Source organism: Xenopus tropicalis, chromosome 4, assembly GCF_000004195.4.
Source record: "Xenopus tropicalis strain Nigerian chromosome 4, UCB_Xtro_10.0, whole genome shotgun sequence".
NCBI classification, from domain to species: Eukaryota; Metazoa; Chordata; class Amphibia; order Anura; family Pipidae; genus Xenopus; species Xenopus tropicalis.
The window spans coordinates 46,727,318-46,751,368 of NC_030680.2; the positions used below are offsets into that span (position 1 = coordinate 46,727,318).

Genomic DNA, 24,051 nt, shown 5'->3' on the forward strand with positions numbered 1-24,051 from the left:
GTCCAACAAGACTAAAGTATGGCCCAAAAAAAAGTGAGACGGTGGAGATGCTGTGGACTACTTTTACTGGGCATGGATGATCACTTATAGGGCTGCAGAATCTGTAAGATTATACATTGAGTTTAGAACGAAGAAAAAAAACAAAAAAAAAAAACAAACATTTTGGTTTTAGTTTTCCTTTAGGTTACCGTCTGTCATAATTTCGGTTGAAACAAGATATATACTTAATTTAGTCAGACATGACAGAATGGCAGTTATTAAAAAAAACTTTTATTAGAGACTTAAGACAAATTGAAACAGATTGACACAAATTGAAGTCAAACAAATCAATAGTCTTCAAAAGGAGGCAAGTCCACTGTAACTTCATATAATGGAGAGATAAGAGACGGCAGGCAATCTGTGGAACATAAAATGGGATATAACAAGCATTCTTGCCAACAAGTGATCTATAAAATGAACCTACAGACATTGTTCAAGTGTATATCTTACAAACAAAGCACATAGTCAGCCTCAAACAGTATCATGGGTTAGATGTGTAGCATGCCACTGCAAAACAGCATGACTGTTCATTTTTAGAGTTTTACACAAACTGCATGCAATAAAAAACTAAAACCTATGCACCACAAGTCTAAAACAAGGAAGTAGTGATGGGGGGGGGGGTCATCATTAGGAAAAACTTACCTGCTGTTTAAGACCCATACACCTGTTGTAGTTATGCTACTTCTGCATGTGCCTCTGTTTCAGAGACATGAAACGTTTGGGAGAAGGGGCAGTGTACTAACTTAGTCTGTCCTGCATGCACACCCACCAGGCCTGCACATTTTTGGGTCAGCCCGCACTACAGGAAAACAATTTCTAAATGTTAGAGATAGCAACATCGAACAGTATTGAAGAGGTCATTTTGGGCATTTCTTCTAGAGAATGCTTTTAAGACCGATTGGTAAAGAGCATTCCAATTCAGATGCTCATTTAAAAGGAGAACTTAACTAAAGATATAGGGTAGAAATGTTGTAAATTAGGCTTTGTGCTTCTGAACCAGCCCAAGTCAACCATGGCCCTTTAGCAATGAAGATCTGTGCCCCCAAAAGATGCCCCAGTAGCTTCTCATCTTTTTTGCAGATTCACTGCACATGCTCTATGCTGCTGTCAGTTGCCGAGTTTAGGGACCAACTCACAATATACTGCATATATGTCATAATATATGGCCGATTAGTAATTCACACAGACAAGCCGTAATCTGCTTGGCAGCTCAGAAACCAGTGCTATTAGCATCAGACTTTAAAAGGGCATGTCAACCCCAAAAATAATGTTTTGCATAATGAAAGAAAACAATTCTAAGCAACTTTCCAATATGAAATAATTAAAAATTTGTAGTGCCTTAAATGTTTATTTGTAAATGTAATTGCTATTGAAAGCAGCATTTGCTGAACTCCTGGTTGTTACATTTTAAACAATGTTGCAAAGGTCTTGCTTCTCCAGCAATACAGGTCTGTCAGTCTGCTGCTTGGTTTACAATGTTTCGACAGTCTGAGCCACCAGGGCAGAGAATAGAAAAGGACTGGCAAGCACTGCTTCTAATAGCAATTATAAATACAAATAACTCAAAAACCATTACAATACCATTGTAATAAATGTATATTGCAAAGCTGCTTAGAATTTTGGTTTCTTTTATTAGGCAAAAAATTATATTTTGAGTTGCCTTGTCCTTTAATAATCAGCCTATTAGGATCAGCTTATATGACAAACAATTTCTTTGCTTGATAATTTCAGACAACCCCTAAGCCTAGCTTTTCAACAAGCTGCTCAGAGCACACCGAGCATGTGAGTGTCAGACACCTCTAACAGAAGTGTCCAATATTGTGTCCCCCCAAGACAACTTTAAAGGACATGTAAAGCCTACAATGTAAGTCCCCCACTCAAACGGCATCATTAGTACTGCATATATCCCCTCTGCTTGCTAGCACCATCACATTTTCCTAAAGCAAATAGTTGCTTTCACCTGGTGGCCATTTTTCTTCTGATACATAATTGGATACATTTAAATCTGCAAGCAGCATACACACAAAGACCCTTATTCAGCATACATTTCATTAAGAATACAGGCTCACACAACCAGAACCGTCTTTGATAAAGTTCTGCTTTGTTTGAGCACTGTAATGGTAAAGCTGAGCTCAGGAGAAAAAAAAAATTGAAGCAGACAGCTAGAGCTGAGTTTCTGTGGGAACCAGCAATGCCACCTCTTCCCTGGCTGCTAGACTGGAGGGTGAATTTAGTAATCCGAGCTTAGAACTGAGCATGCCCACAAGCCAACAGTCAAAGCAAAATCACAAGGGAGGGGGATGAGTGGGTTACAGGAGAAGGAAATCTAAGTGATAAAGGGGATGTTGCAGCCTTAACCACCTCTGGACATCCAGTGCGGCAAGTATTGAAAGGCTGTTCACGGATTCAATTTGTGCATGGGGTTTACGTGTCCTTTAAAAAGGACTGGACTACTACTATAAAGATGTTGAACCTTTATGCTGGTTCGATAAATTCACCATATAAAATATGGCATGTCTAGATATATTCATTTTTAGGGTTTAGTTCTCCATTAAGGCAAGTGAATCCTCCAGTGGTAATTCTACCGTGGTAAACCAGACTCCTGTTTGAGGCAACACTTGCCCAAAGCATTAAGAGGGGTTTACACCTTTGCAGGACTACCTACAGCCAAGAGTCCAGCTTCAACTGCATGATAAATATGTAATCTTATGATCCAAGATGCAGGCAAGTCAAGGGATTTTATTTTAGGCCATTCAAACACCAGATTTGAGGTTTCATACCACTTTAGACCCTGTGTAAGTTGCTTAATTGAATTTTAAAATAAAAAAAAAAAAAAAAACCACCACACCATTAGAGAGTCTTCTGTGGGGGCTAGAAGGAGAAACTGCCGATACAGCCTGTGTAGTAGCAGAGATGAATCGGTCACTGCATGTGGGTGCCATTAATATGGTTGCTACATGGAGGCATGGTATGAGTATCTTATCTGCTGGCAGAGAATGGAACATCCAACCTTGTCTAACATGCCAATAATACGGTTAGAAATCAATTTAATGTAGCAGTGTGCAGGTTCAAATGTGAGAAATGTACTTACTAGTCTGACCTGAAAGGTTGCCCAAAGAGTACCTTGGAACTAGATGGCACGCAAAAGTAGCATATACAGTGGAACACTTATACTGGTAGGGTGTGGGTCTTTCAAATGGAAACACTTTGCAGGTTGAGTATTTCCTGATCTGCACATCACTACTTTGTTACAAAAAACAGCAGTAAGAATTTGTCCACAATGTAGTTCTTGTGTGCTTTACATCATAGAGAACATTAACCTCACAGAAAGTTAATGATCACATTGAGGAATATTGGCCTTGAACATATTTGTATTTGGATAGAGAATTGGCTGAAGGATAGGTTACAAAGAGTCATGGTAAATGGAATATTTTCTAATTGGACCAGTGTTAGTGGAGTACCGCAGGGGTCAGTCTTTGGTCCTTTGCTTTTTAACTTGTTTATTAATGATTTATTAATGAATTTAATTATGGTGGGCATAAGAGTACAGTTTCTATTTTTGCTGACGGCACTAAATTGTGCAAAACTATAAGTTCCATGCAGAGCAATTTGACAAAACTGGAAAACTGGGCAGCAAACTGGAAAATAAGGTTCAATGTGGACAAGTGCAAAGTTATGCACTTTGGAAGAAATAAACACAAACTATCTACTCAATGGTAGTTTGTTGGGGGGTATCCTTAATGGAGAAGGATCTAGGGGTTTTTGTAGATAAGTGGTCTTGTTCCAGACAGTGTCATTTTGTGGCTATTAAAGCAAATAAAGTGCTGTCTTATATAAAAGACATTGACTCAAGGGATGAAAACATAATTTTGCCTCTTTATAGGTCCCTGGTAAGGCCTCACCTTGAGTATGCAGTGCAGTTTTGGGGTACAGTCCTTAAGACGGATATTAATGTGCTGGAGAGAGTGCAGAGACGAGCAACTAAACTGGTAAAGGGGATGGAAGATTTAAGCGGGGAGGGGGATTATAGGCAGATGGGGGGGGGGTGTTTTTTTTCCCATAAAAACGATCAACGCAGCAGAGATCACCCCTTTAGATTAGATGAATGGAGCTATGTATGCGAGTGTATAGATTGGTAAGTATAGGTTGTGTGTGCTGAGTTTACTTGGAAGGGTTGAACTTGATGGGCCGTTTACTCTGGTATGAAAGTTTTCTGCAGAATATAGCATTGAGCAACACTGCTATGGAAGGTTAAAAGGGATTCTGTCACAGGAAAAAAAAAAAAAAAAAAAAAAAAAAAATGTGGTTACAAAATGCATTAGTTTATAACACTCCTCCAGCAGAACCTTGCATTGTAAGCCATTTTTCAGATGAGATATTTGACATTCTTAAAGCATGTTCTAACATTCCCATGTTGCACTGCAAACTAAAGTGATATCACCCACCCCCCACCAGCAGAATAGAAAAGTAGCAAGAAAATGGTTCCCCTATTGCTTAAAATGCTACAATGTCCTACATAACGGTAGCTATGTATATAGGGTGTGGTATATACAATACCCAATCCTCAGCGCTCGAGGCGAGTAGTGTTCCATGAGATGAGAGGTCAGTGAATTAAAACAAATATTCGTAGTCTTGCAGCTCCTCCTCAGATCAACCTCTTTGACTGGGTCCCAAACACTTATAGAAATGGAATATTATATATATATATATATATATATATATGCTCCTGCTATCTATTTCTATAACGGTAGCTATAACACTCAACAGCAAAATCGAAGTCCGGCTCACGCAATTAAGGACTCCAGTTAGAGTAGGAGAAACGACAGCTTATCTGAAAGCAGCTCTGTGTTGTGCTGGCTCCTTCTGAAAGCTCAGAATCAGCTACGACCTGAGATGGCTGCCTACACATCAATTACAGCTAAAATATTTTTGGGTTCAAGAAAAGCATTTTAAATGGTATAATGAATTATTTGTAACATAGGGGCACATTTACAATTATGAGATAAGAGTCGGATTACTTACTTCTAGATAACTGATATTTACAAGTGGGTTTTAACCAGAACTCTATTCTTTCATTATTCCCAGAAAAATTTGAGTTTTTTCAAAACTCCCATAATTTGTGCTTTATTAATGTTTAGTTAACTTTGTAAAATAAAAATTCTACAAGTTTGATCTGTCCAGTACCATTGAGTCTTATGGAGACTTAGAATTGCAGAGGAATAGAATAGTCAGTGGCAGCCTGTCCTTAAAGGAACAGTAACACCAAAAAAAGAAAAAAAAGTGTTCTAAAGTAATTGAAATATAATGGACTTTGGCCCTGCACTGGTAAAACTGGCATGTTTGCTTCAGGACCACTACTATAGTTTATATAAATAAGCTGCTGTGTAGCCATGGGGGCAGCCATTCAAGCTGGAAAAAAAAGGCACAGGTTACATAGCAGATAACAGACACCATTGTATTCTACAGGGTTCATCTGTTAGCTGCTATATAACCTGTGCCTTTTCTTCTTTTGAATGGCTGCCCCCATGGCTACACACCAGGGTTTATATAAACTCTAGTAATGTTTCTGAAGCAAACACAAAACTTATACCAGTGCAGGGCAGCAGTACCTTAGAGTTTAATTTCTTTGAAATTAACACATTCTTTGGTGTTACTGTTCCTTTAAAAGGACAAATTAATCCCCTGTTTTTTGGTTTAACACCTTTTATTAATCCCATCATTGTTCTTAGTTTCACTCAGTTTCAACTGAAACTTAAAGGGGAAGGAAAGGCTAAGTCACTTGGGGTTGCTAAAATGTTAAGCACCCCCAAGTGACTTGAATCGCTTACCCCGGGCTAGTGCCCCTAATTAGGAGAAAACCACACCAGCTCGGAGCACCTGAGGCAATGCGCTTCCGCCTTTGTTAAGCCTTGACGGAGTCAGGCGCATGCGCAGTAGAGTGGAAAAGCCGACTGTTAAAGTTCGGCTTTTCACTCTACTGCGCATGTGGCGAAGAAGGAAGCTCTGCAGGTACCCTGGGCTGGTGCTGTTCTCTCCGTACAGGGGCACCGGCCCGGGGTACAAGGTAAGCGATTCAAGTCACTTGGGGGTGCCTAACATTTTGGCACCCCCAAGTGACTTGCTTTTCCTTCTCCTTTAAACATTGTTTTCCCCAAGAATGAGTGCCAATGCTCCTAAAATGGCTGCTGGAGCAATTCCTGTTTGGAAAAAATGAAAAAAAGAATTCATGGAAACGAATGTCTGTTTAAACTATAATTTTTCGAGTTTTAACAATTTACATCCCAAAAATCCCAAATTTTTCGAGTTGAAAGCAATTTCCGGACAACAAAAGCATTTGTGACATTTTAGAACAGAAATTGTGGTTACTCTGAATTTACACCATATCGTGTTTTAAGCCCCCCCTCCCAAAAAAATTGGATTTTTAGTAAATGTGCCCCGTAGTGTAGAAACTACACCATATATAGATTGTAAGCTCAACGGGGCAGGGACCTCCATCCTCTTGTGTCTTTGACTCTTACCTTATTGCAACTGTATTTATTATACTTTGTATTTATCTATTACCTTAATAATCCCGTTTGTATTAATGTATTCTTCTGTACAGCGCTGTGTACATAAGTAGCGCTTTATAAATAAAGATATACATACATACATACCATAAAATCATGAACAAATCCCTTTAATGTATTTAAAGCACACAAGGACTACATTGTAGACAAATTCCTACTGTTCTTGGGTCACAGCAAAAGTAAAACGGACTCAAAAAAAAAGTTAAACAGCTTGGTAAAACCAAATGCTCTTCATTTAAAATATTCACCGTGTTTAGATCTTTTGAGCCAGCTTTTACAGTAAAGCTATTTGCCAATTCCTTAAAGGCATAGTAACAATTTACATTATAAATATCACTTCTATACATTAATAAAAACATATCTATATTATAGAAATAGGAATAAACAGATTTAAAATAAATAGCATTACCAGACTCAGGCAGCAGGTCTCTTCCAACTGATGTCTTTCTGGGCAGCTCCCCCCTCCTCCCCCTCCCTGTGCAAGCTCAGCCAGAGTGCTCAGATCACACAGGCTACAAAACACAGCAGGAGATAAGTCCTCCGTCACCCTTCCCTCTCCCTGATCCAGCAAGAAAATAAAGCCATTAATCACTGGCAAGACAGATTCTGAAAGCGAAGCGGGGAAATTAACTTCTGGTTTAAAGCGGAAGTCAAGCAGCCGCCGTATTGCCGTTTTCACTATGTCCTATGCATCACTGGTAATGTTATTTATTCTATGCCTAGTTATAATATTGCAGTTTCTATATGGTATGTGTTAAATAAAGTGTCTAGAAGGGATATTTGAAACAATAAATTTTGGTGTTACTGTTCCTTTAAGTCATAACAGAATTCTGGGAAGAAATTCCTTAAGGCTCCTAGAAAAGTCCCATTTACATGGGCTTGTCCTACAGGCTAAAGCTCACCCACTGGGTTTAAAGCAGAAGCCAGGATAATAGCTGATCAGCTATTAAGGGGTTTGTTATAGTACATTTTTTTCCCTCTTTAAAAAAACCCGCAGAATAAAATCCCTTAGTTCAAATCTCCAGCACCTTGACTGCATAACTCACTGAAAACAAACAAAACATGTACTTATGAAAGTGCTTCACAAGCTGAAAGCCAATGTACCTAAATCCAGGGATGCACCAAATACACTTTTTTGGATTTGGCCAAACCCAGAATCCCTTGTAAAGGAGTCGATCAAATACCAAACAGAATCCTAATTAGCATATGCTATTAGGTTATGGAAGGGTTACATTTTCAAAACCACTCAACTTTGTCACATAAACGGATTCGGTTCGGCCAGGAGCATGGATTCGGCTGAATCCGAATCCTGCAAAAAACAAAAAAACTGAATCTTGGCCAAATCCTGAACCCTGGATTCGGTGCATCCCTATATAAATCACAATTCATATCTGTTGAAAGTCTCATACCAGCATTCCCCGTTTGAAGATACCTAAATTGTTCTAAAATGTACAAAAAAAATTGCAATATGACCGTTCAGTGAGTAAAGGTGCCCATACACTATAAGACCTGCTCGCTTGGCGATGTCGCCAAGCGAGCGGATCTTCACCCGATATCCCCACCTACGGGTGGGTGATATTGGGTAGCAAGGGACTTAAAAAAAAAAAATCCGATCATTTGGCCCTGGGGCCAAACGATCGGATTACATTTGAGCTTATGGGGCAGTCGGTTCGGGGACCGCATCAACGAGCCGATGCGGTCCCCGATCCAACCGGATTTTCTAACCTGGCCGATCGAGATCTGGCCAATTTCAGGCCAGATATCAGTCGGCCAGGCAGCTCTGTTGTGCCCATACATGGGCCGATTAGCTGCCGAAATCGGTCCAAGGGACCGATATCGGCAGCTATAGTCGGCTCGTGTATGGGGACCTTTATAGTTACCCACCACAGTTGAATCAAAGATGCAAGTGCAAGCACAATCCATTAACAGTGATTTAATCCAGTTCTAAAAAAATTATGCACGAGCACAGATTGTTGAAAACTTGCAGCATAAGTTGACTTTGGATTCTTTTAAACACTAAGTTCTGCACTATAGTACTATTGAAATATATAATCACAAGCTTTTAATATTTGCTGATAGTGGTAAAATCAATGTTTTAGAATGGGATTAAATCACATTAATTAAGATTCCTTTTATTGTTTTCGATTGCTTGCACCTTTAATTGATTCAACTGTGGTGTTGAACTCACTACACTGTCAAATTGCACATTTTTAGAACAATTTATAGGTATCTTAACAGAATGCTGCTATGAGGTTTTCAACAAATATGAATTGTGATTTGGTTACACAGACCATTTGTGAAGCACTTTCGCATTTATGTGTATTCAGTGTCAGACATCAGTGAAAACAGAACAAAAAAAAAAAAAAAAAGACACACTGCTGCACAGTGGAGCAGGAGCAAGTGTGCAAAGCTTCTTCTCAGTCAGGCATGCCCAGAAGGCTTTCTATTAAGTATTATGTAGTCTTAACTATTATGTAGTCAAAGAGATGAGCACTCAGCAGGAGGGGGCAGGCCTTGCACTGTACCAGGAAGTAGATGAAAGGAGAGGCTGGAGATTTATAATTTAGAAACCAGATCAGACTGAATGCAGAGTCTAAGGTATGTTATTGTGGGGGGTTGGGTTCTAAGACATCAAACAATTGATTCGGATGATTAGCCATTAGTTTCTCTTTACACCTACTGTATACTCTTTACTCCTGATTAATACACCCAGCACCGAACCGTTAAAGTGAAGACCAGTGGGACAATGACTAATGGACCCAGCTTCCACATAACCATTCCAGAATATTGAATGTTAGAAAAGATTAAACAATGTTTATGAACTTCAAAGAGCCATTTCCCCTTTCACCGACTAGTTTCAGAAGTCTGATCAAGCATAGATCACAAAATGCCAAAGACCTCGCTATAAACTGACCTGAATCCGTGTTAAATAATGGCATCTCTAATGGACACAGCTGAATATTTGTTAAGGCATCAAACCTTACAACTTCATTATCCTGAACCAGGAGTGACACACCTGCTAAGCAAAAGTGACTGAGTTTATGGTCTTCTGGAATATCAAAACTCTCAAAGTCTGCAAGGAAACAATATCCAAAAGTTATTTGCAAAGCACTACATATTTAGAGAAAGTCATCTCTGCAGATCTGATTTTGGAAAGAAGTGGTTGATGCCTTGAAGTCCTCATCCTTAGCTAGCATTTTCGTTTCCTGTTCAACTCCGTGCATGAGTACATGCTGCAGCACTTGCTTTACAAGGAATGCCATTTATAAACAAATGCATTTAGTGTACTGCAATATTGGTCACCATTTTACTTCCCTTATGGAAGCCAAATGCATATCTACACAGTGAACCACATAATAAGTCAGTTATGCAAGGGATAACGCATTTACACACACAGGATTAGAAAATACATATCACAGGGCTATATAGTAAAAATACATATGTTTCAGAATAATATTTTTTCACAAAAAGCAAGTAACATCAAAAGTAAAATTCAAACCATGTGTGTTAAATAAAAGATCCAATATACTTCGCTTATGGAGAAGGGTAAGGGTATCTCCTCCTCTCCTGCCTTTTTACCAGTTCCATCACCTGTACCGAAATTTATCGCTATTATTGCACTCTGCAATGTCTAGTGACATTGCTCTTGAATGCATAACTTATTACAAATTTGACCAATGTGTTCTCTAACTTTGTCTTTCAGGGCTCGCATTGAACACCCCACATTGTTTTTGCAGTTTTGGCAAGTCCCCAAATATATTACTGCTGTACTATTACAATTAATAAAACTTCCTATTTCAGCACTAAAAATGTTCTGAAAAGGTAACCCTCGGCTTATACTCGAGTATATGGATGTGCTGACTCTGGCTCGTTGAATGCCAGAGTCAGCACATCCATGTGCACAATGAGCGTTACATCTGTACATCCAGAGTCAGAGTCGGCAGGTATGCACGGACACACGTCCGTCCACAGGGAGGAGGGTAGGAGAGTGGGTGCGCGCAACATCTGAACATCCATCTGCACAACGAGCCAGAGTAAGTAAGTGGTACAGTAACTTAGTGGTTGCTAGTCAGCTTGGGGAATGTACACAGGGGAGCGCACACAGCAGGACGGGAGTGCACACAGCAGGATGGCAAGTACTTGATAATTAGTATGGCAGCTTCCTTAGCCTTCCCAAACTTGCTTTTGTCTGCTGCTGTAGCATTTTCTTTCCCTTAAGTTATTTATTATTTTTTTATCTTGTTATTTATTTGATTATTGAACTTAGCAGTAGCGGCTGCATTTCCCGCTCTAGGCTTATATTTAAATAAATACGTTTTTCCAGTTTTCTTAGGTAAAATTAGGTACCTTGCCTTATATTCAGATTGGCTTATACGCGAGTATATATGGTAAGCGTTTAAAAGTCCCAGCTGTCAATCATATATTGCCTAACCTGCCTCTGCCTTAGGCATAGGGTGTGGGGTGGACAGTTACTTTCACTTTCAATTCAGAACTTTAGATGTCACTGTACTCCTCACATTCCCCCTCCCTCCTTACCATCTCATTGTGTAACCAGTGCATGGATATGGGTATGGGTATCTGCTTCCCCCAAAATGGCACAGAAACAAGATTGGCAGGATGTACAGCTTGCCTTAAACAGTGTCCTTTAGGTTTGAATTTTACTTTTGATGTTACTTGCTTTGTGAAAATTATTCTGAAACCTATGTATTTTTACTATTTAACCCTGTGATATGTATTTTCTAATGCTCTTTATAACTGATTTTGGACCTGGAGTTAATTGGATGAAATGTTTGTAGTGGGTGCTGAAGGCTACATTGATTGGTTTTAAGCTTAAGTGTGTATGTTTTACCATGTATATATAGATGTGTAAACAAAACTTTGGTGAGCTTATGTTTAAGTGTTAGATAAGCATGAAACACGTAAGCTGCATACATGGGGTATGATTTTTTTTTATTGGTACATAAAGATCAATATTTTAACTTTATTTTTTGCGGACTTTATCTTTATATACTGCATTATTTCCCTCTTTTGGTCACTAGAGGGCTGTGTCTGCAATATGTATAATACAAACCTTATTTACTTTGCAATAACAGCCAAACTAGGGAAAAAATTTCAAAGTTCTGCAAGGGAGACTTACCTAAAGGATTATAAGGAAAGTAGTGCTCAATTTCAGGATACAAGTCTTTCACAGGTTGCAGGTTTGAAGAAGTCACCTTCAAAGAGGATTTTTATTTTATTATTTTTTTTTTTTTAAATAAAACAGCACAACTATGACTTTCAGGCTATGAAACCTTCCTCCCTGCATTAGTGAGAAACCGTAAAACAAAAAAAAAAATGCAGAGAAGCATCTCATCTAGACTTTGACAGTGTTAGTGACTTAAAAACCATATAGAACTGCCATTATTAAACATACAGAGTTGGTTAAGTTTGCAAAAGTTCAGAAGAGAGCACTGAGAAGTTAAAGGAACAGTAACAAAAAATATGAAAGTGTATTAAAGTAATTACAATATAATGCATTGCACTGGTGTGTTTGCCTCAGAAAGACTATTATAGTTTATATAAGCAAAGCTGCTGTGTAGCCCCGGGGGCAGCCATTTGTATGAGAAAAGGCACAGGTTACTTAGCAGATAACAGATAAAATGCCATTGTATTCTACAGAGTATTTGTTATCTGCTATGTAACCTGTGCCTTTTCTCCAGCTTGAATGGCCGCCCCCATTGCTACACAGCAGCTTATTTATATAAACTATAGGAGTGTTCTGTAGCAAATACACCAGTTTTACCAGTGCAGGGCAACAGTACATTACATTTTAATTACTTTAAAACACTTTCATATTTTGGTGTTACTGTTCCTTTATCAATTGTATTAGCCCACTTCACAGGATTAAAGTGTCACCTTCACTTCGACTGTCAATCGACCATTAGGCAAATCAGAAGTGATAAATCTTTTGCCCAGCACACTAAAGGAACAAGGGCAGCTCTGAAGTCCAAGTGCAAAACTGAGCCAGTAACTCATTTGCATGCTTTGACAAAGTAAAGAGGGTAGTAAGGCGTAATACTGTGTTTACATTTTCTTTAGTTGTTAGGCGATGCAATTTTTACCGAGTTAGTCAATAAAAGGTAAGCTTGAGATAAGTTTTTCTTAAGGCTTAAACATGCACCAGTGATTCAACCTCTCTTTCTCCTTTAAAGAACAAGGAAAACCTTTTTTCATAGATTCTCCATGTCAATGTACTCCAGAGATCCCCAACAAGTGGCTCATAAGTAAAATGTTACGCACCAACCCCTTGGATGTTGCTCAGTGCCCCAAACCAGGTAGTTATTTTTGAATTCCTTTCTTGGTGGCAAGTTTTGAGTAAAAACAAGATTTACTTATTTACCAAATAAAGCCTCCTGAAAGCAGTTAGTTTGCATAGCCAATAGCCAATCTTAGCTCTTATTGGGCACCTCCATGCTTGTGTTGCTCTCCAAGTCTTTTTACATTTGTAAAAGTAAGTCACAAGTAAGAAAGGTTGGGGACCTCTGCTGTACTCAGTCACTTAGTTTCCCTCACTGTACCACTAATATATATGATAGATGATAGAGATAGATTTTATATATTCTATCAAACTGTGATAACATGTGTTATTAGGAAAAACCTGACCAGTTAATCAAAAACCTGGTATTTAGAGAGTACAGTAGTGGTACTACTGTACCCCCCCCCTGAAGCTTCTGCTGCACGAAAATGATTTAAGGTGATTAAAGAGGGTTTAACATCCTATAGTAAGCCATTTCACATGACAGTAGGTTTATTGATCTTTCCTTATGCTTACTTGGTCAATAAGTTATCTAACATTGCATTTTCTGCAAAGCAAAAAGGAAAATATTCATCACGGAGTGTCTATATAATGTGGAAACAGAGGTATTATATGCTACCAAGTGGTTTACTGAAATTTAGTAGAGCAGCAAGGTAAAGCCTTTGTTAAAAGCAATTTCATAGCTCATCTGTAAATAAAGGCATTTCAATTGTTTACCTTTTTGCCAATGGATCCAGTGTTCTGTTTAAAGTTGATTTTCTGCGCCATCACTGCTTTGTTTTGCAAGATCTGCTTATTTACATTTCCCAGGGCTTTTCTGGAAGGCTTGGACACGATTTCAGAATCACCAAATACTTTACCTGGGAAAGACACCACACCCTTTCTGGATTGAGGTTTTGCTGTTGAAACATTATCTTAAGATTTCTTCAATATACAGTTACAAAAAACAAAACAAAAACATACAAAAAAAAAAATTTGTACATAAAATGAAGGTAGGAGATAGTGATCATGATAGTAGTGACCATGATATTTGAGAGACTGAAAAATCCAGCACTATGCAAAAGTATCACTTCATTGTATTCACACATTTGTTCGAACAGCAACTAAGGGAGGGCCACTGCTTCCCAGTTAAGGGCTGTGACACACGGGGAGAGAGTCACCATGCGACTAATCTCCCTTGTCGTTGGCGACTAAAAATCCCTGAAATGCCATCCCACCAGCTAGGATGTAAATCGCCGGTGGGATGGCATTCACGGCACTGCGATTTGCCAAAGTCACGGAAATCTCCATTCAAGGCAACTTCGCAAATAGCAGCTATTTTTTTTTTTGAAAAAACACGCAGAGGGCCAAGCCCCGCTTGCATTACACTCGTTGTGCCGGTCAACTTATTTGCTGGAACGACAAATATATTTCCATAGTAAAAGAGAAAAGAAAAGTAAATCAAAAAGAAAAGGTTAGTCACATAATTCAATTTAAGAACACTTTAATACTACTTCGTTAGATAGATAGTTACTGGGTATAAAAAGAGTCCCTCCAAATCTATAGTCTATCCATGGTTGCCAGATTTTAAGAAACAATGGGTACCGCATATACGCGAGTATAAGCAGAGTTTTTCAGCACTAAAAATGTGCTCAAAAAGTATATACAGCAACAGTTAGTTTGCATTTGTCCCAAGTCACTGCTCCTTGGTCGCACCAACCCCCCTTTCCTTTGGCTTGCTGAGTGCTTATGACGATAGAGGCCGAGAGCACAGAGCATACAAGGACAGTGAAGGAGCTGGCGAATGTAAGTCAGACTATGCCATAGGTTCTAAGAATTCTGCAATGTGGTATCAGTGTTGCACTAAATCTCATGGGAAGCAGATATGGGTGTTTTGACCATGAGCCTTTCTGGAGCCTGTGGTCTATCACTGGCTTTACTCCTCCTTTTAAAGGGGATCTATCATGAAAATCAAATTGTCCAAATGGATAGTGCAGATGAAAATATTAAAATCTTCAAATATATCTCTTTTTAAGAAATGCTTACTTTTTAAAAAAAATTAGATATTATTACATAGAGTTAGGTTTCTTTCTCTGAGAGACAGTTCAAGCAATTGCTGAATGGGAGTGGCTACACCCTTGCTGTGATGTCACTTAGCAACTAGCAAAGTCCCACCCTCCCTCCTCCATACTGAATAGCACCCTCACATCAACTGTTATTTTGAAAGCTCCTTCTGAGAAATGTAAGGCGGTTCTCTTCATATACATGAACCTTCTGATTTTATTGGCAGAGTTATGTCTGCACACTCAGTCAAATACAGAGATAAATCGCAACAATTTTAGGCGTTTTACAGAAAAGTCATAAAAAACCACTAACTTTAGGAAAGCTTTGCATATTTGTGTAGAAAGGACTTTTTACCAATTTTGGATTTGTCATAATCTGTACTTTCCAAAAATATATGGTTTTCAGGGGACTTCCTACATTTCTGCAGCTTTTACCCCAGATAAAACTGCCATGTGTTTATGAATTAGGTAAAGTTTAGCAATGAAATTATTGTGCACAAGGTATATTTTGGGGTCTCTAAGTGACATGTGCATCAAACTGTTCAGTTATAACAGTAGACCTATGGGGTTCATATTTAGGGAGTTTTATCTAAGTACCTAATGACCTGTAGAAAATAAGATGCTGCATAGTGGAAGTTTTGAGGTGATTTTTTTAAAATGTCATAAAAATTGGCTAAGTTAGGAAAGCTTTGCAGCTTTGTACTTTGGAGTAGAAAGACACGGGTACCCATTTTGAAATCTGGGGTATGTGTACTATCCAAAAATATATGGCTTTCTGGGGTGAGGGTACTTTTTTGTAGCTTTATCCCACATAAAATTATGTAAATGTGTTGATTTTGCTGGAGCTGAAATGGCAGAAATGACAGTACATATGGGGGTTCACATTGGGGCCCCTACATACCACATACTTAGCTAAACCTATACATATTGGGCATCAAACTGTTCAGTTGGCCCCTGGCGTTCATATTTAGGGTAGTTTATTTGGTTACTTTATGGCCTGTAGGAGATAAGATACTTTAGACTGGAAGCTTTGAAGAGATTTCTTTAAAAAAATCACTTGATAGTTTGGAGTAGACAGTCAGTTCTACCTATTCTGGATTCCCCAGAATCTTTTCCCTGTTAAAAACGTACAATTTTCTGGTATAAACCTTCTGTTAGTGGATTTTTTGGCCTTGAAATCTAAAGTATGCAGCTTTCTGGAGCAGTGCTTAGGAAATTTGGTAGTTTTTGACCTATACAAGTGGCACCTATACAAGTGGGTTTTGACTCACTTACTAATTGTTATTCAAATTAACCATGATTGGTCCCTGAGTGATTTTTTCCTAAGTAAATTTTCAAGAGTGAAAAGCCTAATTTGTAAGCATTAAATTACATTTTGTGCCATTTTTCTTTGCAGAAAGGACAGTTATTTTTCCCTATAACAATTATTTTAATATATTTTGCAAGGATTTATTTTATCTTGAAATTACCTAAATACCTCTTCTCACTTTATAAATGATAAAGTAAATGTATACAAAACTAAACAAGCTTTCCCCAATAACCTAGTGCATATTGTCACAAGGCACTACGTTATGGGTAGAAATAGTCTGCAAAATTGTGATCTTTTTCTTGTTTGGAAGTCTTAGAATAAAATGTATACTCCATACGAGTTTATATACAAACAATAAGAATGGGAAACAGTATTTGTAGCAAACAATACATACTTTTGTAGCATATATACATACATTTGTAGCAAGTGATACATACTTTTGTAGCAAGCAAGCATACATACCTTTGTAGCAAAGTGATACATACTTTTGTAGCAAACAATACATAATTTACTGTGCCAGTCTCTATATGAAAACACTGATTGTATTGAATCAGTCAAGTGCCATGTAATTGTTAGAAATCATTACAATCTTATACATGGATACCAGCACATTCAAGGTCTTTCTGGAGTTGATAATAGTAAGCAGCGGACAGGCACAACATTGTGTGGTTGCACCCAAACCACCATCGCACAGCACCCCCCCAATACTAACCCCCCCAAAACGCAGATCACGTACACCAATCGACAATCACCATGGAGTGTGGGTAATATGCTATGGACATAATCTCCGATGATCGGGCATGATGTGTACATTTCATGCCTGCACAACAAAATATTAAACATGGAAGCTGAATGCAAGTCCACACCTAACTGGCAGACTGTACTTGGTTGGTGGGTTTTAGCCACACATAACTGCTGTAAATGACTTATTTTACACTGCCCCGAACAAACAAGAGCTAAACAGTGCCAGATATCCCTCTGTTACTCACCCTGTACATTTCCCAAAATTTTCCCTTAAACTCTACCTAAAAGTCATATGTGTTAAATAGAGGGTTGCATATACTTTATATAAATGTATATTTTCAATAGATGTTAAGTGAAAGACACTGTCACACGTCACACATTGTGGTTTATTCTAACTAGGTTCTATAAAGCAAACAGTTCTATTCTTCATGATAATTTAGCAATTAAACTGACACATTTCCAGGCTAGTAAGTGCACAAACAGGTAGCATTTTTGTATGTGGGGGAGGTGCTGCCGATGATCAGAGGTAGCACGGGCACTCGACGGGGGGTGGGCGGTGCTGCCGATGATCGGGTATCGCACAGGATACCAGCACAGGCGCTCGTCCCGTGGGAGGGATGCTGCCGATGGGCATTTATGTCAGAGATAGCACAGGCGCTTTGGGCGGGGGGGGGGGGGGGTTAGTGCTGCGATGATCGGGCATTGCTGATCTCGGTAAGTGCACAACAAACAGGTAGCATTTTTGCAAGTGGGGGGGGGTAGCTGTCTACCGATGATCGGGCATTGCTGATCTCAGTAAGTGCACAACAAACAGGGGGGGGGGGTGCTGCCGATGCTCGGCATTGCTGTCAGAGGTAGCACAGGCGCTCGACGGGGGTGGGGGGGCGCTGCCGATGATCGGGCATTGCTGATCGCATGTGTCCCATCGCGTCGAGCATAGCATGTCTACCGGCGCTTGTGGGGGGGGGTCCTTTGCAAAATGAACGCATGTGCTACTGTGCTTTTACCTTTGTGGTTTAAAAGGGAGCCAAGTGTTGTTCACCAGTCCTGGTGTCCTGAGAAAAAACGTTAAAGGTAAAGGACCTGTGCAGATGCTAGCAACCAATAAGAATTTGAGCTTCACCTGTCAATCAAAACCCGACCCCGACTTAGAGCTCAGTGAGATACAGAGTCAAAGAATGTGTGCAGCCAGTCACATACAGAAAAGCATACTATAGCAATGAAACGATTCATAACTTTTAATCAATCATATTTACAAAGTTGACTGTTGTAATGAGATCTACCTTATATCAAAAAAAAATTTTCATGATAGTTCCCCTTTAAGATACAATCTGCCCTCAGCATAATGGCAATAAACATTCATTTTTTCAATTTGAATTATCAGACAGGCCCTTACCACGCCACAATGACAGGTAATTAGAGCATTGAAGTAAGATATGTGATTGACTGATATATCTTATAAAAAGGTGGCTTATTACATTAACTAAAAAAAACATTTTATGAACTTTACTACCTTCATTCACTTAAATGTAAAGTGGTTAATTACATCTGCACCAATTCATAGCACAACATTATGCAACAAAATCTAGATTTTTTTGTACATGTACATGCCCTTAAAGAAAAAGGCAACCTTTTAGTTAACTTTTAGTTAAGCATGTCCCACATTGGAAAGCACTGTCACTCACTGCACAGACCAGCAATGTAACTCTCCTTTACAGTGGCCTAGAAACACATCACATTGACCCCAACATTGTGATATTATTGCACCAGCAAACTGACACAATTGCCCCAGCTTTTCAAGATGTTGACAAGGTGAAACAAGGTATCAAACAGATACTGAAGCATTTACTTATACAGTGGCCCTCAATGACATGGTATATGGCAATATATGATCCAGTAGCCCAGCAATATATGACACAGTAACCCCAGACATTGACCCCCAGTACAATGACAGTGATCAGTTATCTATTATTTATTTGATTATTGAAACTTAGCAGTAGCGGCTGCATTTCCCACCCTAGGCTTATACTCGAGTCAATAAGTTTTTCCCAGTTTTCTTAGGTAAAATTAGGTACCTCAGCTTATATTCGGATCAGTTTATACTACGGTATTTATCTAGTGCGATACATGTTAGCTTTTCATTTAAAAAAATCCAGTCAATTTTGGGGTTAAGTAAATTATAGTTTATAGAAGGGGATTTCCAAGATCTCGCTAGGACTTGTCTTGCTGCCAGAAATATCCGATTAGTCTCCTTTGTAGGTTTGTCATCCCTTGAGCTGGTGCTCCCATTAATGCAACATATAGGTCTTTTCGCAGATTGACATTTAAAATTGCAAATATGTTATATACCAGGGGTGGGCAAACTACGGCCCGCGGGCCACATCCGGCCCCTTGGCCTTTTTAATCCGGCCCGCCGACAACGCCAAGTCTCATCACGCGAGACTTGGTGTCATTGGCGGGCCGGAATTAAAGAGACGAAGGGGGCATAACGCTGGCCCTGCCCGCCCTGGGGTGAGTAAATGTGGCCCGTGAGCCAAAAAGTTTGCCCACCCCTGTTATATACCCATATCCAATATCTAGTTGCTTGTGGACATGTATATTCCCTGGTATAGAGCATCCCCTAAAGCAATTCTCACTAGTGTTTGGATAAATATCTCACACCAAAGAAATTGGCACATAAGTCTTTGCTTGACTGCAGGGCTGAAATTGGCTATCCCCCTCCGACTCTGCTTTTGGCAGGGACTTTTAGGACAGAACACACCCACCCTTCATTTGAAACAAGGACGAAGAACATATTGATCTATAGGGAGCTCCAATAAAGGGGCCATTTTTAGAGATAGGATTAATGTTTAGCCCAATATGTCTCCCTTAAATGAAACAAGAGCCAAAAGGACTGTCAATCCTTTGGACAATATCTGACAGCAATTGTGCATTTAGACCAGTAACATGCAAGTTTAAACCATGAGTACATCCTGTATCTGAATGCCAAAAGGCCTGCAAACTGTAAAGTCACTGCGGCTATACCCTTTGTTTTAATATATATATATATATATATATATATATCTCCACATGTTCAGCAAGCTTATTACCATGGATTATGTCCCCCCCCCCCATTAATTGAACCATGCAAGTCCAAGTGTGCTACAGTTCTGGCAAGATACTTACAGCTCAAGAATGTTCCATGATCTTTAGGCAACATGCTGCGAATATCACCATTCTCTTGATCGACAAAAACTATAGTTGCCATTTTGCTAAAAGCATAAAAACTACAGTCAGTTGCCATCCAATCTTAAAGATTAAGCTTTACAGACATTATGATTCTAAGAACACAGTATAGCTCTGAATAAAATTCTCACTTAGTCTGCCAAAAAAATGTTTTTATTTTTTTTTTTATTGGTGTCTGTTTTGCCACCCACATGATTTACAGCTCACAGGTGGAAAAATGTTCAAATTACCCCTTGCATATCCTAGACTGGTAATTGCTGTTGGTGCAGTTGCAGGTCAAGCAATCAGGAATACACCTGCAGTATTAGTGCAATCACCACTAGGGGCTAGTCAGGGTATTTAGAATTTAGCCAACAAGCTAGAAATGACAGATGGCAAAGTGGTCATTACTACTAAAGGAGCAGTTCACCTTTACATAGACAGACTGAGACAGGAATATTCAAGGAATTTCTAAACAAGTTTATGGTTGCTAGGGTAATAAGACTGTATAAAATAGCAGAACATTTGGTTACTGGTGCAAGTGACCCCCATCAGATAACTGGCAAATGGTAAATAACTCAATACCAATTAAAAAATTGTTTAATTCTATAGCAAGTTATAAGCTACAATTTCTTTATCAAGTTACTTCAGTGACTTACGATTTACAGTCTGTACAGTTAGTCTGGCACCAATAAAAACAGTACTGTAGTAGCTATATAAACAATAAGCTACCAAACCATGTGACCTGCCATTAAAGTTCCAATTGGGCTGTAGGAATTACACTTGCCAAGCATGAAACCTAGTCATAATACAAAGGTTTTAGCATGCAAACAGTCACACAGAGGTCCACAAGGTCTAGATAAAACATTATGATCCACATTATATTACTTTACAAAATTTGAGAAGTATATGCCTTTACTCAAACAGTTTAAACAACAAGGCTTGTGCTGAACACACTTGCCTACTTTAATCACATTAAAACATTTCCTCACTTAAACAGGAAAACCAAAGCTGTTTCAGGTTAGGTTCTTGCAAAAACAGTTACCAGTGCACCAATAACTGTCCTGCATAATGGTGTTCCACTCATGTTTAGGTCAATATAATTAGAGGCTCATTTGTAAAGAGTGGGCAAATGTGCACCTGGGCAGTAACCCAGGACAACCTATGAATTTTTTGCTTTCATTGGGATAATTATTTAAAAAATAAATAATGCATTTGCTTTCCAAATTAAAAAGACCAACCCCTCCCCAATGGTTTAGGACAATGGCACTTCGCTTATGGCGTATATTTTTGACAAGACAAAAAACGCTTGCCAAAAATAAAGCCATACGCTGCTACCTGCGCCCCAATCCGAATGAATGTGCAGGCACATGTAGCCGATATCCGACGAAAATACGAAGGCTCACATTTTTACGCGGATATCTGCCACATGTGCCTGCACCAGAGGCCATTCCATTCATTTGGGTGCAGGCACAAGGTAGGCTAAATTTACAGTAGCGGGGCGTATTCTCAGCAAGCATTCTTCGGCTTGCCGAGAAAATGCTCATGTGGCATTAGCCTTAGGAGGAACCAGAGAATTCAGAGAAATTTCATGAAAAACCCATTTTAAAAAGGAAATAATTGAAGAGGATGCACCAAACTTTAAAGGAGAATGCAAGTCAAAATATAAAAAGCATACTGCCCAATAGTCCTCCTATTGTTTAGTAAAACCGCCACACTTTTGGCTCACCTAATCAAATATTTACTGAGTCACACTTACTTCACATTGTTTTCTTGAACAGGCAGCCATCTTTAAAAAAGGTATTCTCCCTTCCTTTCCCTCCTTGCTTCATACTGCACATATGTTTCATTCCCCCCCCCCTCGCATTTGCATGATTATGCTTGTTTTAGCTTAATCAATGAGGCAATAATAACATTGTATACATTTTTATTTAAAGGAAAAGTAAAGCCTCCAGGCAAATTTTTAGCAGCAGTGCCCCCCTCTTTAATCACTTCACTGACACTTGTTGCAACTAACTTGAGCCCTCATAGCATGTCCAGAACTACAGAGCTGCATTGGCCCCCACCTTTAGCTGTGCCCCTTCTGTTCCCAGCTGCCATCTTGGTGATCAGAAAATAGCACATACACACTGGCACCCAAACTGGGACATTGGGGTTGGACTGGCCCTGGATAAAAACCTGGTGGGTCTTAGTCCAGTTGGGCCCCTTTTTACCAAGCATGTTGCTGCTGGTCAGTAGGGGCTAGAGAAGAAGCTATTTAGACCCTTAAATCTTGTTACAGAAGTGGAATTACACAAATATAGAACACATTAGAAAGCCCAGCTTGTCTTGAAAATGATGTATAGTTTCCCTTCAGGAAATACCCCCAAAATGAAATGACAAATACTGCTGGCAAAATCCTTATTCCATGGTTCATGTAGCTGTGGGACTGGGTTTGATGACGACAGATTTACGAAGAGCTAAAAGCAAATTTATAAAATGTTGGCAAAAGGACAAAATCTGAAAGCTGCCTGTTTAAAAAACAAATTCACAAAAGTGGAGATAGAGATTTGAGAGTTAGGTGGAAAATCCAACAAATCTCCCTCCACTTTTATTTTGTCTCATTATCACCACTTTTGTGAATTCCCCCTTGTGTAGGACAAGGTGGATTGCAGTGGGAATAATCTCTAGAACACAATACAAAGCTAGACATTAGTACAGGTATCGGACCCCTTATCCGGAAACCCGTTATCCAGAAAGCTCCGAATTACGGAAAGCCCATCTCCCATAGACTCCATTATAATCAAATAATTCAGAATTGTAAAACGGATTTCCTTTTTCTATGTAGAAATAAAACTGTACCTTGTAATTGATCCCAACTAAGATATAAATAATCCTTATTGGATGCAAAACAACCCTATTGGGTTTAATTAATGTTTTATTGATTTTTTAGTAGACTTAAGGTGTTGAGATCCAAATTCCGGAAAGACCCCTTATCCGGAATACCCTTGGTCCCGAGCATTCTGGATAATGGGTCCTATACCTGTACCATAAGAGACAAAATGCAAGAAAGTGCAAAGTAGAAAATATTCAGCTTTGTGTCTTGTAAGAGGTCAAAAAGCTAGATGTTTGTCTAGCCATGTACCATAAGCGCAAAAAAAAAAATTAAAAAAAATTCATTTTATGAAAGTCTAGGGAGCCATTTGGAAAAGGTATAATGTGGCACAGAGCTATTTTCACGTAAATGAAGAACAGGGCAATGAACAAACAACTACAATTCATGGGGTACATAACATTAGTGCCCCCTGAGTCTATGGTTTCTTGCCCTTTAAGAACACTCAATCGGAATACATAATTCAAAGCTGTGCTGTAATCAATAAAATATGGGATTGGGTGTAGGGTGGGAGAGAAAAAAAACCCTCGTTTACTGCATCCCCACTTCAGTCACTGGATGTCTCTAGGGACAAGAGTCATAAGCAGTACAGTTAAACTTACAGACAATAGATTTGGCTAGATATACGCCACTACACAGAACTGCAAGTTAAAACAAAAAAACAAAAAAAAACACACACACAAACGGCCTTTACCCGCCAGCGCAAAGGCAACACACGACACAACGTTACGCTTGCTCACGGACCAAGAAAGTAACGCCGGTTCGCCTCGTGACTTACGGTAAGAGTAAAGAACATCAAAGCACCAGGCTGGGAAAGTGAAATTTAATCAAGCATCCACAACTACCTGTAACTTCTTGCGGTTACCAAACAAGGCCAGCTAGAAATCAGAATCAGTAGCCACCCACAAAACAGAGAAGCCGCGTCTAGTAGCCGTCACCTGAAAATACTTCTCAAAGACTTGACCGTGCAGCACCCAGTC

At 39.1% G+C, this 24,051-nt stretch overlaps 1 protein-coding gene across 6 annotated transcripts; it reads right to left on the reverse strand.

Moving 5' to 3' along the window:
• Positions 1–250: 250 nt before the first annotated feature.
• Positions 251–24,051, reverse strand: LOC100498440 (securin-like). Of its 6 annotated transcripts, none has more exons than XM_004913492.2 (6): positions 23,917–24,051; positions 20,161–20,246; positions 13,618–13,760; positions 11,743–11,818; positions 9,520–9,678; positions 251–397 (listed from the first exon to the last, which is right to left on the reverse strand). In XM_004913492.2, exons 2-6 carry the CDS (start codon positions 20,240–20,242, stop codon positions 327–329), a joined length of 531 nt encoding a protein of 176 aa, XP_004913549.1. In that variant the 5' UTR covers positions 20,243–20,246; positions 23,917–24,051; the 3' UTR covers positions 251–326. The 6 variants fall into 6 exon arrangements, with proteins under 6 accessions (XP_004913549.1, XP_004913552.1, XP_004913547.1 ...); XM_004913495.4 differs by having other exon boundaries at positions 9,520–9,621; positions 13,618–13,799; positions 23,917–24,050; XM_004913490.4 differs by having other exon boundaries at positions 13,618–13,799; positions 23,917–24,050.